This window comes from Andrographis paniculata, unplaced genomic scaffold (assembly GCF_009805555.1).
Source record: "Andrographis paniculata isolate CXL003 unplaced genomic scaffold, ASM980555v1 Contig70END, whole genome shotgun sequence".
In the NCBI taxonomy this organism is placed as follows: Eukaryota; Viridiplantae; Streptophyta; class Magnoliopsida; order Lamiales; family Acanthaceae; genus Andrographis; species Andrographis paniculata.
In genome coordinates this window covers 1,305,973-1,320,959 of record NW_026137607.1, presented here as the reverse complement: position 1 = coordinate 1,320,959, position 14,987 = coordinate 1,305,973, and the positions used below count along the sequence as shown (strand labels likewise).

General features: G+C 28.4%; 2 protein-coding genes across 3 annotated transcripts; both read right to left on the bottom strand.

The window, feature by feature from the left end:
- Positions 1–7,586: 7,586 nt before the first annotated feature.
- Positions 7,587–8,847, bottom strand: LOC127264296 (uncharacterized). 2 transcript variants are annotated; one of them, XM_051293754.1, is made up of 4 exons: positions 8,411–8,847; positions 8,277–8,339; positions 8,066–8,173; positions 7,587–7,969 (listed from the first exon to the last, which is right to left on the bottom strand). In XM_051293754.1, the coding sequence occupies exons 1-4, from the start codon at positions 8,738–8,740 to the stop codon at positions 7,610–7,612; spliced, it is 861 nt and encodes a 286-aa protein (XP_051149711.1). In that variant the 5' UTR covers positions 8,741–8,847; the 3' UTR covers positions 7,587–7,609. The 2 variants fall into 2 exon arrangements, with proteins under 2 accessions (XP_051149711.1, XP_051149712.1); XM_051293755.1 differs by having other exon boundaries at positions 8,099–8,173; positions 8,411–8,846.
- Positions 8,848–10,183: 1,336 nt separating this feature from the next.
- LOC127264428 (uncharacterized) lies at positions 10,184–12,153 on the bottom strand. Its single transcript, XM_051293961.1, has 4 exons — positions 11,845–12,153; positions 11,584–11,730; positions 11,408–11,478; positions 10,184–10,610 (listed from the first exon to the last, which is right to left on the bottom strand). Exons 1-4 carry the CDS (start codon positions 12,070–12,072, stop codon positions 10,292–10,294), a joined length of 765 nt encoding a protein of 254 aa, XP_051149918.1. The 5' UTR covers positions 12,073–12,153; the 3' UTR covers positions 10,184–10,291.
- Positions 12,154–14,987: the final 2,834 nt, after the last annotated feature.

The window sequence follows — 14,987 nt, the reverse complement described above, 5'->3', positions numbered from 1 at the left end:
CAATAAAAAATTAATTATTTATATTATAAATATATTATTAAGTAATAATAAAAAATATGTAAATAATACTAAAGATTGGGTGTGAATTGTAAATATTAAAAGTTGTTTAAGATAATATTTAAAATAGAATATCTAGAGAATATTTCTTTTGGAGTTAAAAATAGAATTACGAGTTGAAGTTAAATTATGTAGCAACAGTATTTTTAGAGTTATAATTGCATAAATGGAATTGTTCGGTTAGAGATGGCATAAATAATTTATCTTTCAATAAATTTAAGTCTAATTCATCATTGAAAATAATTTTGTATATTCGTTTTTATTGCAGTACATAGGGCCTGTTTCTTCTGGCCTGGTTTGAGAGAAAATCCGACATTTGCTGCAGCAAAAGCTGACATTTTTTTTTATATAAATTTTTGTTTTTCAAATATTATATTTATTTAATATTTATAATAATTATTGGGTAAAAAAATATATACAATATATATGTCATTTTATAAATAATAAATTTTATAAATAATAAAATTTTCTATAATACGAATAAACAAAAATTTAAATATATATATTGGGTATAATATAAATTCATAATCAAATCATACAATATAAATATTATCAATTAAATTTAATACACGTTTATATTATTTTATTCATTATCCATCAAATCAATACACATCAAAACTCCCAAAACCCCAACCAAACCCAACACAAAAGAAACAATAAAATTCAAACTCATCCCAAAATTCAAATAAAAACCAAACTCAAACCCTAATTCCCCCAAACCCCTCTAAAGAAACACACCCATAGTTTTGTGTTGGAAAAAATATCTATTGTTGGCATGAGGATTTTGTTTGTACGTATCAAGAATTCGCAGATAAATCGGACGACAGTTCAACTGCTTGAAGGACTATAACACTGCTCAAGTTACTTTGTTTGAGGTCTTAATGAATTGGACAATGAAAAACTTCAAGATGAGACAAAACATATATTTTATTGTCTAACTACAATCAAAGACAAAATAGTCTTGGCTCACGAGCTTGCGTCCAAAAGGAATGTCAAAAATAAATGAAAAAAAAAGTTTTCAACACTCATTACCGAAAGTAGTAACATTTGACTATCTCTTTTTCCTATGGCATTTATGTAAAAATTAGACACGTCAAACTTCGTCCTTTATGTCCAGACATGTGTCATAGGACATATCAGAATATGTTTGATCTTTTGGAAGCTTGTGGAGTCTATTTTTAATTGGCTAAAAGAAGACTTGTATATTCTATATATACATGCATCCTAAGTTTTGTTTTAGCCAAGCTTTTCCTCGACGCATTTGAAAGAAAATTGGAGTATTTTCGTAAGTATAGTGTGGGGTGAGAATTGGAAATATTGAGAGTTCATTTTACTTTATGAAAAACTAAAATTCCATACTAGAATATATTGAGTTTCATTTCTAGTTGATGGGGAGTCTTCTAATTTTTTTTGAGGGATTTTCGTGTGAGATTAGACCATATTTTGAGTAGAAAAATTAAGAAAGTTTTTTTTCTATTCCATTTGGTCTGAACTCAATTGAAGCTTCTGCAAATTGAAAGTCAAAATGATATCCTGAAAAGATTGTTGTTGTTTGTTGTTTCGACAAACTACCGAAGTGTTTGTTTGGCGAAAATGAATTCCAAGGAGAGTTGAAGTGTTTGGTTTATTGTCTTTATTTATAGCTGTTGTGAACTTATTCCGGAATCAGACATTTCCATCGATATAATCAACTGACGATGGACGGCGAGTAGCGGTGACACCCAACGGCAACGAAGAGGCCTTCTTTCTTCGACGATTACTGACAGAGTGTTTACCAAGCAGCAACAACGGACAGGCTCCTCTGAGCGACAGTAATATGGCGACTCTTCATCTCCGGCAAAAGATCGACAACAACGGCGCAAAAGATCGACAACAACGGCAATTCCTCCGGTCATCGTCCTCAAACGTCCGATAACGATGTGACTAGCAGCTCCGGCGACCAGATTCCTATGTTCGACTCCTCGAACACAAACAACACCGAATCTCCGCCGAACAGCAATGCACATCCGCTACCACCGAACAGAACCGGACTTCTCGATTGTTTCTTCGATCTTGCATTGCCGAGAGGAACATCGACGGAAAGCTCAGATCCAAGGTGCAAATGGCCCGAAGTAACCACGTCTCAAGGTAGAGATAGGTTCGTCACTCTAAACCTCGACACCCACCAGAATCAACAATCGGAAAAGCTTCTCACTCACCGGAACTTTCCCAAGAAACCTCTCCCTCTCCCTCGCTCTCTCTCTCACTCTCTCGAGAAACTCCCTCTTGAAACCGACTCACCCGAACCCACTCCTAAATATAACTCTAATATATTTTTTCCAAACTAAAAACCACACATACGGTTATAACCAACCTAACAAATGGGTTTAGGGTTTGATATACAGATTTGAGAATTAGGTTAAAAGATTAGGCCGATCAAGTGGGCCGGACTAAGGAGTGGGCCAACTTATTATTTATTTATCGAGGGACTCGTTGGGTTAGGTCTCGAACGGCCAAAATTCCCAATAATAGATTTTATCTTCCAACATTGATTGTGATTTCAGACTTTTCTTTTTCGTTTAAATTTACTCATTTTGTCCAAAAATAATAGTCACAATTTTTATTTTTTTTCTCGTATATTTCAAAATAATAGTCATATTTCTATAAATAACAATATTCCCATAAAATTATCCATATTATTTTAGTCATTATATTTTATACAGATACACTCACAAGGATATTTTTATATTTTAATATCTCCTTTATATCCCACTCAATAGCTATTCTTTTGGGATGAAGTTCGTTATTTAATAATTTCGTATCCACGAGGTTAATTTGGTGTTTTAGAAGAATACATATGGATGCCGAAAGCCATTATCCAGAGCTATCAATTGTTGCGTCTTTCATGGGTGATAAATTTAATTTCAAATACGATAAAAAAAAATTAAAATAAATTATAAAATTTAAGCCTTTTATTTTTATTTTTATTTATGCTGCATTTATTAATTTTATAAAAAAATTAAATATGTAGTACTAGCATGTATACTCCATCTATGCACTCAATTATTATACTCCTCACGTATCAAAAAAATATCTTATTGGAATTGAGCACGAGATTTAAAGAATAATAATATTATTTTCGTTCTACTTATTTTGTTTGTTCCACTTTATTTGTCATTTTTTCTTTAGGAAATATAATTGTATGTTTGTTTGGGGGATTGGATTTACTTTCCACTATTCATCCAATTTTTTTTCTCCAAAAACATCAAATCAAACACCTATTTTTCATTTTTTATATTATACTAAAAATCAATTTTTCATTCAAAACATCACATCAACATCTATTTATATCACACCATGTAACAATTTAAATTCAAAATTTTTACTATTCAAATCCCAACTCAAAATCCAAACCCCCAAACAAACACACCCTTAATCGTATTTAAATTTTATAATTTATAATCTTTTAATCTTAATTATATTACTCCCTCCGTCCGCACATAAAAATACAATTACTTTTGGCGCGGTGTTTAAGAAATAATAGTATTTTAATTATAGTTGGTAGTTAAAAATAGTGTTATGACATTTTTTCCTTATTTTTTGGTGTAAAAGTAATGATGTGATGTAAGGTGGAGGTATTTGTGAAAAAAAATGGGGTATTTAATGACATATTTACTTTGTAATTGGATATCCCAAAATAGAAATATGTATATTTTCTAATTGGACGAAGGGAATATTAGTTATTTTAATATTAATTTATGGTTACTTTTATTATTAGAATTATTAATTTTATTAATATAATTTTCTAATTATTTACTAATTATATTTTATTTAAATTATCATATTTATAGTAAATTGAACAAAAAATATGGGATGAAGGGAGTATTAAATTGAAAAGAAGTACTACATAAAGTAATATTCCCTCCCTCCACATACAATGTATACATTTACTTTTGGTACGGTGTTTAAAAAATAATAGTATTTTAATTATAGTGAGTAGTTAAAAGTAGTGCAATGACATTTTTTTTCCTTACTTTTTGGTGTAAAAGTAATGATGTGATGTAAAGTAAGGGTATTTGTGGAAAAAAAAGGAGGTATTTAATGAAATATTTACTTTGTAATTGGTTATCCCAAAATAGAAATATGTATACTTTATAACTGAACGGAGGGAGTATAAATGAATGACCAAATTGCTTTATTTTATAAAAGGTTGAAAAAAAAATAAATTAAAGTGATAATTAGAAGCATTTTTTAAAAAATAGAGATAATTTTATTGTATAACAGGGACTACGGTTACTAAATAAATAAGACAATTATATTATAATAAACGAAAAAAAATACTCCATTCGTCCCAGATACCGTGTCTGCTACACTGTAGACACTATATTTTAGGAGGGGTGTAATTAGTAGATAATTAAGAATATATTAGTGAAAATAATTATCCTATAATATAAATAATTATAAATTAAAATTAAGACAACTAATTAGTTTAATTAAAATTTTAAAAAAAAGTAAAATTAAAAATTTTAAAATGAAATTAAAGTGTGTAATCATTTTCTAAAAAAAAAAATGACATGGTATGTGGAACGGATAAAAACGGCAACGTGGACATGATACGTAGAACGGAGTGAGTAATTAACTTTGATGATGTGATAAAAATATATTAAAAATTTGCAAAATTTGGTATCATGTCAACAAAAATTGCCACGTGAAAACAATGTAGAACTTTGCAATATCATTAAAAATCGCCGCATGATGTGGCCATTTACAATATTCTTTTAATTTTTTTTATTTTTACGTTTTTATTAATTTTTTATTTTTTAATAATAAAAAATAATTGAGCAGTGTTTAGTTTTAGTTTTTTAAAAATTTTCAACGTATTTAGATATTGAAAATTATATAAGTACTTTATAAAGTGTGAACTTTTTATGTTATAAAAATAATATACTGTCTTTTAATATCTTTTTTTTTTTTTTTCATATTTCATGTAATTTTTTTAATATTAATATTATTCATATAGTACAATTAAAATATAATGGAGTAGCACTAATAATAATAATATTTGTACAATACATGATTGATTATCAAAATATCTTTAATTTTATATTGGTACCGATACTAAAAAATCAGATCAAAAATAAAAATAAAAAAAAACTAATACTTTGTTAAAAATGAAGTAATATATATTTACTAAAAAATATAAATAATTTTTGTATTGAAAATAATATTCCATTTATCCCTCAAATTTATATATATATATATTTGTTCATTTACCAAAAATATATATATTTTATATATGAATTTTTTTAGAAACTTTCTAATTAATAATCTTCAAATTTTATTTATTTACAAATATAATACAACTATCCACACATTCAATTTATCAAAGTTTTTTTAAGATATTAAAATCAATAAAATGTAACACAACTATCTATACACTTCATTTAACTCCACACACCCTTATTTATATCAAAATCAATAAATATAACACTCTCTCTGTGCAATATTGGACTTCTCACATGGGAATGATGCGATGTAACAAAAGAAAAATATGATAAAATGTGGAGTAAATATTAATTATATTTAATTAATTTATATTTTAAAAATATTGTAAAATATTTGAAATAGACCAAAAAGAAAATATTGTCAAATATTTTAGACGGAGGCAAAAAAGAATATAATGCATAAAAAAAAACTAAACTTACAGTTTAAAATAAATTAAAAGATTAAGTATTAATTTTTTTTAATAACAATAAATATTTACTATATTATTTTTTTTAAAAAAATATAATGAATAATATCGAAATTTTATAAAATGTATATGTATTCACACCCTTGGATTTAAATAAATATGTTAACAGAAACCGTCTTTATTGCAAATAAAATTATTTTTTACAAAAAATTCAAGTAAAACTTTCAAATTTAAAACCAAACAAATTCTATTGATTCAAATATTTCGAGTTAAAGTTAACCAAATTAATCTGGTTATATATTATAAAGATTTTTTAATTTTAGCTAATAAAAAAACAAATCAACCTAATAAATATTTAAAATAAAAAAAAATAAAAATTCACAATTCAGCGAAGTTCTATTCATCATATTCTCATTTTTGTCAACCTCCGTTTCACGTACCATGTCTACGTTGCCGTTTCTGTCCGTCTCACATACTATGTTACTTTTATTTTTTTAAAAATGATTACACACTTGAATCTCATTTTAAACTTTTTAATTTTATATTTATTTTTAATTTTAATTAAACTAATTAGTTATTTTAATCTTAATTTATAATTATTTATATTATCAAATAATTATTTTTATTAATACATTCTTAATTATCTACTAATTACAACCTTCCTAAAATACCGTGTTTACAGTGTAGCAGACATGTGAGACGGAGGAAGTATTATTGTGTGCAAAGAGAAAGAACGGAAAATAATATATAAAAGAACTATATAATAAGAGTTCGATATCTATATATATTTGGGAAAATCCTAATTTTTATTGGGCCCATTGGACTTGTACTCTCTGTTTATTTAACCTCTTCGGCCCTTCCAAAGAGTAATTAATTTTCGTCTGTCACTTAATAATCTATCCATTTTATTATTTTGGTCCGTCTCATAACAAAGTATCAATTTTCTACTATGTACCTAACATTACAAATACCTTTCAAATTTTTACATATATTATTAAAATGTCATTACATTTATATCATAAAATACTAATAGGGTTAATATAGTATTTTTACTTTTATTTCTACTTTATCTCAATATAATATTAATATTTCTAAAACTTCGTCCAAAAAATGAGACGGATGACTTATTTGAATTGCAACACATTTGATACAAAGATGTTTTGGTTTTGGAGTATCAAATTAAATTATTTTTTATACTCTCTTACCATTTTTGTCCGTTCAAAAACAACAGTTTTATTTTCATAAATAACCATATCACTGTAAAACTACTCTTACTTTTTCATTTTTATTACACAATTGTTACTATTTTCTACATTAATACACTCATAAGGGTAAAAAAAATTCTTAAATCTCGTGTTCAACTCAATTAAGACTATAGTTTTGATACGGAAAGAATATTATATAAAATAATTTTTATATTATATTAAAATTAATTTAATATTTAAAATATTTCATCAAACAACATGATATATATAGCCTATAGAGAAATCTTGATCATTTTGTTTTGATTATCAATACTAAACAGGGTTTGTTTAGAATTTGTTTGTTTAATGAAATAGCTTGTAGAATTTCTTTTTTTCTTTTTTTCTTTTTTAAAAAAAACTGGGAAATATAGACAATTGTTTACATAGTAAAAATATAATAGATATGTAATATATTAATCTTTTTTAGAGAAATATATTTTTAGGAATTATATTTTTTATAAAGAGAACACACAGGTGTTTTGAATAATTTAGGTACGTTGTTAAGAAGCAATAATTACGATAACAAAAATAAAATAAAATTCCCATGGCACAAAATTTAAAATATACCGACAAATATAAAAATACCAACACAAATAAAAAAATAAAATAAAAAAAATAATAACAATTAAATTCATTGTTATCTATTAAATGGCAGTTTCAGACCACAAGCATTTCTCATAGCCTTAACCTTAATGATCCCTTTCCTCTTCCTCCTGGCTTCGGCAAATCTGGCCCGTCTATCGGCAACGACATCCAACGGCTGAGATACATCTATCTCCTCAGGTGGCATGTTGAGATCGATCCAATTGAGTCGACTCAATTGGTTGACTGATTCAAGCCCATTGCTACTGATCGAACCAAATGGAGCTCGGAAAATCTCCGCCGTCGGATCTCCCATCAACGGCGGATGATGGCGGGGAATGTTCATCCTTCTTTCCATCTCCATCTGTGTATCTTCTTCTTCTTCCTCATCCTTTCTTGCGCAAGAATTCAACACCTAAATTAAATTAAACAAATATTTCTTGTCAGGAGTTAAAGGCGACAGCTTTGATGCCAAAAACAGAAAAAAAAAAAAAAAGGTGGTAATTTTGACAGCAATGGCGTTTGCAGGTTGGATGAAATGGACCCTTTGTTTTACGCCTTTTAACTCAGAATTGAAATCCTTGAGCTTTTGGTAGTAGTTTTTCACAGTCTCGATCTCCTGTTGATTTTGCAGAAAAAAAAAAAGAAAAGAAAAAATCCAGATTCGATTAATGGAGAAGAAGCAGAAGATATGTCGATGGAATGTAAAATTACGAACTTACCCCTCGAAGAAGGTTTCTCTTCTGGTTCAATTCGTGTATTGTGCATCTGTATTCATCTCTCGTCTGCAAAATAAAATCAATAAATAAATAAATAAATAAAAATGGAGGTTTTGTAATTGAAGTAAAGTAGTTACTCTTTTCTTGGAGGATTTGTTGCACTTTCCGTCGCAATCTCCAGGGGAGAAAGTGAGCGGCGTGTCAGGGCTGGCGGTGGTGCGGACGGCGGCGGCGACGGCGACGGCGGCGGGGGTCTTCTTACCAGGCGGCGGCGGCGGCGGCGGAGGTGTGTCGAGGGAAGATCTTCTCTTCCTGCAAGTCCAATTGAATCTGGAAAGGGATTCAGATAAGGACATTAAGGTCTTGAGATCGAGGAGTATCTGAGAAACAATGGTTTCATCTTCCATGGCAGAGGTAGAAGGAGAAGAAGGTAATAACATAGGGCTCTGTCTGTCTCTGTGTTTCATTGGAGATGGAGATGGTGGAGAAAGAAGAGATGTGGCTAATGGGGAGGTGGAGAGAGAAAGTGGGCTCTTAAAAATTGGGGAAGAGAGAGAGGGAGAGAGAGAGAGAGGGGAGTGGCTTCTGCCACGTGTCACTCAAGTAGAGATGAAGGGTCGCCTGCCTAGGGTTTATGAAGTGTGTGTGTTTCTGTCTTGTGTTCTGTATAATTAATTTTCTTGGCAAATTCCACTTGTTTTACCAAAAGCCCATAATCAACTGTATATTTAATTCTAAATATACTGTTCCTATTTGCTATAATAATTTTTTTTTAATTTTATTTTATTTTTTACTATTATTTTTTAAATATTTAATTTTTTTTATTATTTTAAATAATTTCTTTTTTATTTTTATAATTTAAAATAATTTTTTTATAAAAAATTTTAAAAAATAAAAAATAAATTTAAATTTTCTTTTTAAAAAAAAACATTATTTTTCTACTGTAGCAATACCAAAAAGTTACACAGAATTTGATATCTCTAGGAGACAACCGATGCCAAATCAATATCCTTCTCAGAAAAGATCGTTCTTGGAGCCTAAGAAAAAGGTCTAACAGATTTCAAACCCAATTCAAATCCAAGACCCTCCAAATAAGAAAGTAGAATATTAGTTGTGGACAGAAAGAATAGTATATTTTAAATTAAATTACTTCATCTTTTCTAAAATAATAATTTTATTTTGTTATTTTCGCTCATTTCAAATATATTCATTTTTATTTTTAGTAACAAATTCTTCACTTTTTTACAAAATTAATCATATTTTGTTACACTAATGAGACATTTTAATCTATTAAAAATATTTTTACACAAATTATTAATATAATAATATTATTTGTCAATCCCCAATGTACTTGTTTTTGAACAGAGAGAACATTTTATAAATAATAAAAAAATAAAATTATACTTACGAAGTAAAACGTATATATTTTTATAAAAATTAATAGTAATAGAAATAGAAAAATATAAAATTGTCAAAAGAACGAAAAATTATTTAATTCTTAAATTTTAATTCTCCAACTCGGAGCACAAAAAAAAAAAAAAAAAAGAAAAAAAAAAGAAAAAAAAAAAGAGATTTCTTTTATGGGTGTGTTTGTTTGGGGGATTTAATTAGATTTCTACTATTCATCCAATTTTTTCCCCCCAAAAATATCAAATCAAACACCTATTTTTTATTTTTTATATTATACTAAAAATCAAATTTACATTCAAAACATCACATCAACACCTATTTATATCACATCATACAACTATTCAAATTCAAAATTTTTACTATTCAAATCTCAACTCAAAATATCAAACAAACTCTAAATCGAATATATCAAAGTTTTGTAACTCAAATATATTGAAGATTCCCATTTTGAGTGATTCCCATGCATTTTTCCGGGCCAATTTAAAAACCTAGAAAACATGTAAGAAGAAACTATAATGTAAGTAGAGAAGAGGTCTTCATACCGAAGAAGAGTCAGCTGTTAGTAGCAGTAGCAGTAGCAAATGAGTTCGATAAAGAAACAACAATATCTAAGAGGCTCTCTGTTTCTTTGAAGTTCTTGCCGCAAGAACAAAGTCATCGTCGCCAGAAGATCCATCATCCTCGATCTTGCGTTTCTTCGACTTGGCTGATGCTGATGCTGCTTTGGTAGCAGGCGTCGTCTTCTTTTTCTGGGTCGTGACGTTTGAAGATGGCGTTTTCTTTTCAATCGTAACAGTTTCGCCCTTCTTCTTGACAGTTGCAACAGTTTTCATAGGTGACCCGAGCTTCTGCAGCTGTGCCCGGTTCTGTTTCCTCTCGAAGACTTTCTGCGCCATTTCTTTCGGGAGCAATCCAGATTCCATCATCCTTAATCCACACAAACAATATGAAAATTTCATCCATCATCCCGAATATACAGAGGAGAAGCAAGCAGCAGAAATTCTTGCAACAGAATATTACAATGGGTAATTGTTTCGATAAAGAATGTATCTTGTACGTTGAAATGGCATATTCGAAACCCTAATATACCAATAAACCAACAAAGTCTTTGCTACCGAAGAAATAACTAATCCAACACATAGCACCATTACAAACATCTAATGGCCAAATAAACAGCAAAAAAGAATGTATCTTGTATGTCGAAAAGGCAAATTAAACCTTAATAAACCAACTAAACTTTGCTACTGAAGAAATAACAAATCCAACACATAGCACCATTAAAAACATCAAATGGCCAAATAAACAGCAATAAAGAATGTGTCTTGTATGTCGAAAAGGCAAATAAAACTCTAATAAACCAACTAAACTTTGATACCAAAGAAATAACAAATCTGATACCATGGAATTCGACGAATGTGCACAACCAAATCAACAGCAACAAAGAATGTGTATTGTGCATAGTAAAGGATTATTAGAAACCCCAACAAATCAATAAACAAACTGAAACTACGCTGCCTTTAGTAACACAAACTTCGGATTCGACAAACAAATGCAGTGACATAACATTTAGAACCTTAAACATGAAGGAACCATACAACCAATGTAGATTCAAACAACAAGCACTAATTCATATCCTTAATTCTGTCTTCAACAGTAAAGAAAGGCAGAAAACAATACACAGTATTAGCAACAAAAAATTAAGCATTTGGAACAAATAGGCTTACCATATAGCCGCCATTTCACTCTCAGGAACTTGCTTGTAAAGACTCTCGTAGAATATCCTCAGTGGATCTCGCTGAAAATGAAATCCAATCAAAATTTAACAGAACAAACAAATTTCCTAAACCATTTCAGGAATAACGATGAGATTAATATACAAAATGATAAAACATGGACATACTTCCTCTGGTGGATCCCTCTTTTGCCCTGGAATATCGAACACTTTCTTTTCCCTTTTCTTAGCATCATTACCACCGGCGGCGTCACCTCTTTTCTTCGTTTTCACTGCCTCCGCCTCTTCTTTCTTCTTCTTCCTCTTCTTCGTCGCCTTCGCCCAATTCCGCCGCCAATTTGACAACAAAGTTAGAAAGGAACAAAAAAAAAAAAAAAATCAAATCGGCCATTGTTACGTAACGTCGCACGGAATTGCAATACATTTTACCTTCTTGCTGGAGGCACTGTTTGAAGTCGGTTCGTCGAAATCTTCATCTTTCTTCAACTTCGCTTCTTCCTTCTTGACTTTCGCCTGCGATTTCGGTTCGGCATTGCCGCCGCTGTTTTTCGGTACTTGTTTTCCGCGCTTCCCGAAAGCGGACGCTATGCTCTTCTCTTCGTCGTCGTCTTCAACTTCCTCCTTTTTCACCATGTTCTTCGAGTCTTCCTGCAGCATTCCTCTGCAGAACCCAAAATAAAAGTCGAAAAATCTTCCGAGGAAGATGAACAAGGGTTTAGGGTCGCGGAATGTTCCGAATTCGGCAGTCCGCGCGAATTCAGATGTCTCACTAAATAGATTGGGCCGTTGGCCCATCTAAGATATGGGCTAATGTAATAATCAAACCCAATGAATAATAAAAAAAGAAAAAAGAGTTTTATACCCTAAGGCCCAAACCCTATTTGGGCCATTTTAAATGCTGATTCTTTTTTATTTGATTTTAGTTTTATATTAATTATAAAACAAAATTCACAAAAACTATCAAATCCACAGTATATATATTTTGTTATTTATAATTACTTTTTAACATATACATAAATCTAATTTATTGTTGAAAAATAATTTAAACATTGGCTTATAATTTATTTAGAAACAATTTGTTCACTTTTTTTTTTTTTTAATTTTTTTATTTTTATAAGGTGAGAATTTAATGCCGATCTTTTGAGTGCGCTCTTATTAAACTTCAGTTGAATATAATAATATGTAAATTAGGCCCGACCAAGATAGATCATACACATGTGTGATAGACAAGAGGTGGAGTTTGTTCACTTTTTGTGTTTGAACTGATGTATTTTTATATACATAAAAAAGATTAGTTGAACCAAAACTCAAACAAACCCATTTCTATTCTTATTTTTCATCTCAACTAAATTATTAAAATATTAAAAATATATATATATATTATATAAAATATCATATTAATTATTATTTTTAAAAATAAATCTAATTTTCAAAATCAGTCCCCATAAAAAAAAAAATACAATGATGCTACACCCAAAACCAAGCAAGGAGTCCCAACAAATGAGTGTGTTTGTTCGGGGGATTGGATTAAATTTCTACTATTCATTTTATTTTTTTTTCCCAAAAACATCAAATCAAACACCTATTTTTTATTTTTTATATTATACTTAAAATCAATTTTACATTCAAAACATCACATCAACACTTATTTATATCACATCATACAACTATTCAAATTCAAAAATTTTACTATTCAAATCTCAATTCAAAATCCAAACCTCAAACAAACACACCCAAGGCGGATTCTCATGTTATATATAAATAAAAAAAACCGCGGAGCTCATTTTTTATGTCCATAACAAAATAATAATAATAATAATCGGATCAGTGGACAATTAGTCAATTATATCCTAATGTAAAATGAATAATTATATTATAATAATAAGAGAAACATAAAAGCTTTTTTTTTTAATAAATAAATAGATTTCCGATACATTCAAATAGCAAAATTGATATATTGAGTTTGTTTACACTAATATAATATATTTTATTTATTTAAAAAAATAAAATAGTTTATTTTGTGAGATAATTTTAAATTTTTTTTTTTTTAATTTGAAATATAAAAAATATAAAAATAATAACTATATATTTTTAATTTAATTTTTATTTTTTATACGATGAACATAAACCAAGAAGTTTAACTTTGAGCACATACGATACTAAAAAGTCCTTCAAATATCATGTGTCAAGACAATAAAAACAGACTCGAACCTATTGAAAAAGAATAGTATAGACTTGACCAAACGGTTCACGGCGCCGATTAAGATTTATCAAACTAAAATCGGATTTTTTGAACGACAATTTCGATTACGGCTTGACAATTTCATTTACGATTTATAAACTGCCGGTCTGTATATATTCTTTTTTAATATTTTTTATTTTCTATTTTTTTAAAATTTAAATTTTATTGAAAAATAATTAATTTTAATTTTAATTTTATTTATATATTTATTTATCATATAAAATTCATATATATATATATATGTATAAAACTACTCCATCCGTCCTAGATAATATGAGATTATTATTGTAGATACGAGAATTTATGTAAAGTATAATTAGTAAGTAATTAAGAAGTTAATTATTGTATATTAAAAATAATTATCGATTAAAAATAAGATAATTAAATAATTTAATTAAGATTAAAAAAATTTATAAAATTTGAAATTTAAAATTTGATTAAAGTGTATAATTATATTTTTTTAATAAAAAAGAAAGGAGAAACTACGGGTGTGTTTGTTTGGGGGTTTAGATTTTGAGTTGGGATTTGAATAGTAAAAATTTTGAATTTGAATAGTTGTATAATGTAATATAAATAAGTGTTGATGTGATGTTTTGAATGTAAAATTGATTTTTAGTATAATATAAAAAATGAAATAGATGTTTGATTTGATGTTTTTGAGGGCAAAAAATAGGATAAACAGTGGAAATTTAATCTAATCCCCCAAACAAACACACCCTAAGTGAAACAGACAAAAATAAAAAATATAGATAAATCATGTGAGATGAAAGGAGTAATTAATTAGATTGTTACCATATAAAAATAATTAAAATAATAAATTAAATTTTAAATTAGAAAACAAATAAACGATGGTTCGAACCGAATGGGTAAGTCTCAAACGGAGCAAGAAAAACTAAAAATATATTTTCATTGATGGAAGAATGAATAACCAGTATGAATAGCACTCCTACCTTAGGAGAATATAAATACTGAAAGCCTACCTAATTCTTCCAAAAGAAGAATATACAGGGTGATCCACACCTCAAGCTGTTATAACAACTTTTTGGTTGTATACCACATGTAATCACAAAAAAATACTCCTATCGTTCCATTGAAATGTTACTATTTTCTATTTTCGTCCGTTCCAAAACAAGGTTACTATTTTCTAATAATAAATACTCTTTCAACTTACAATATATTATACAAATGTCATTACTTTTATATTACACTATATTAATAGGAGTATTTTTATCTTTTTTACTACAATCCAATATAATACTAATATTTAAAAATCTACGTACAAAAAGCAAATGTCACCGTTTCAATGGGACGGAATGAGTAATTAATCTCT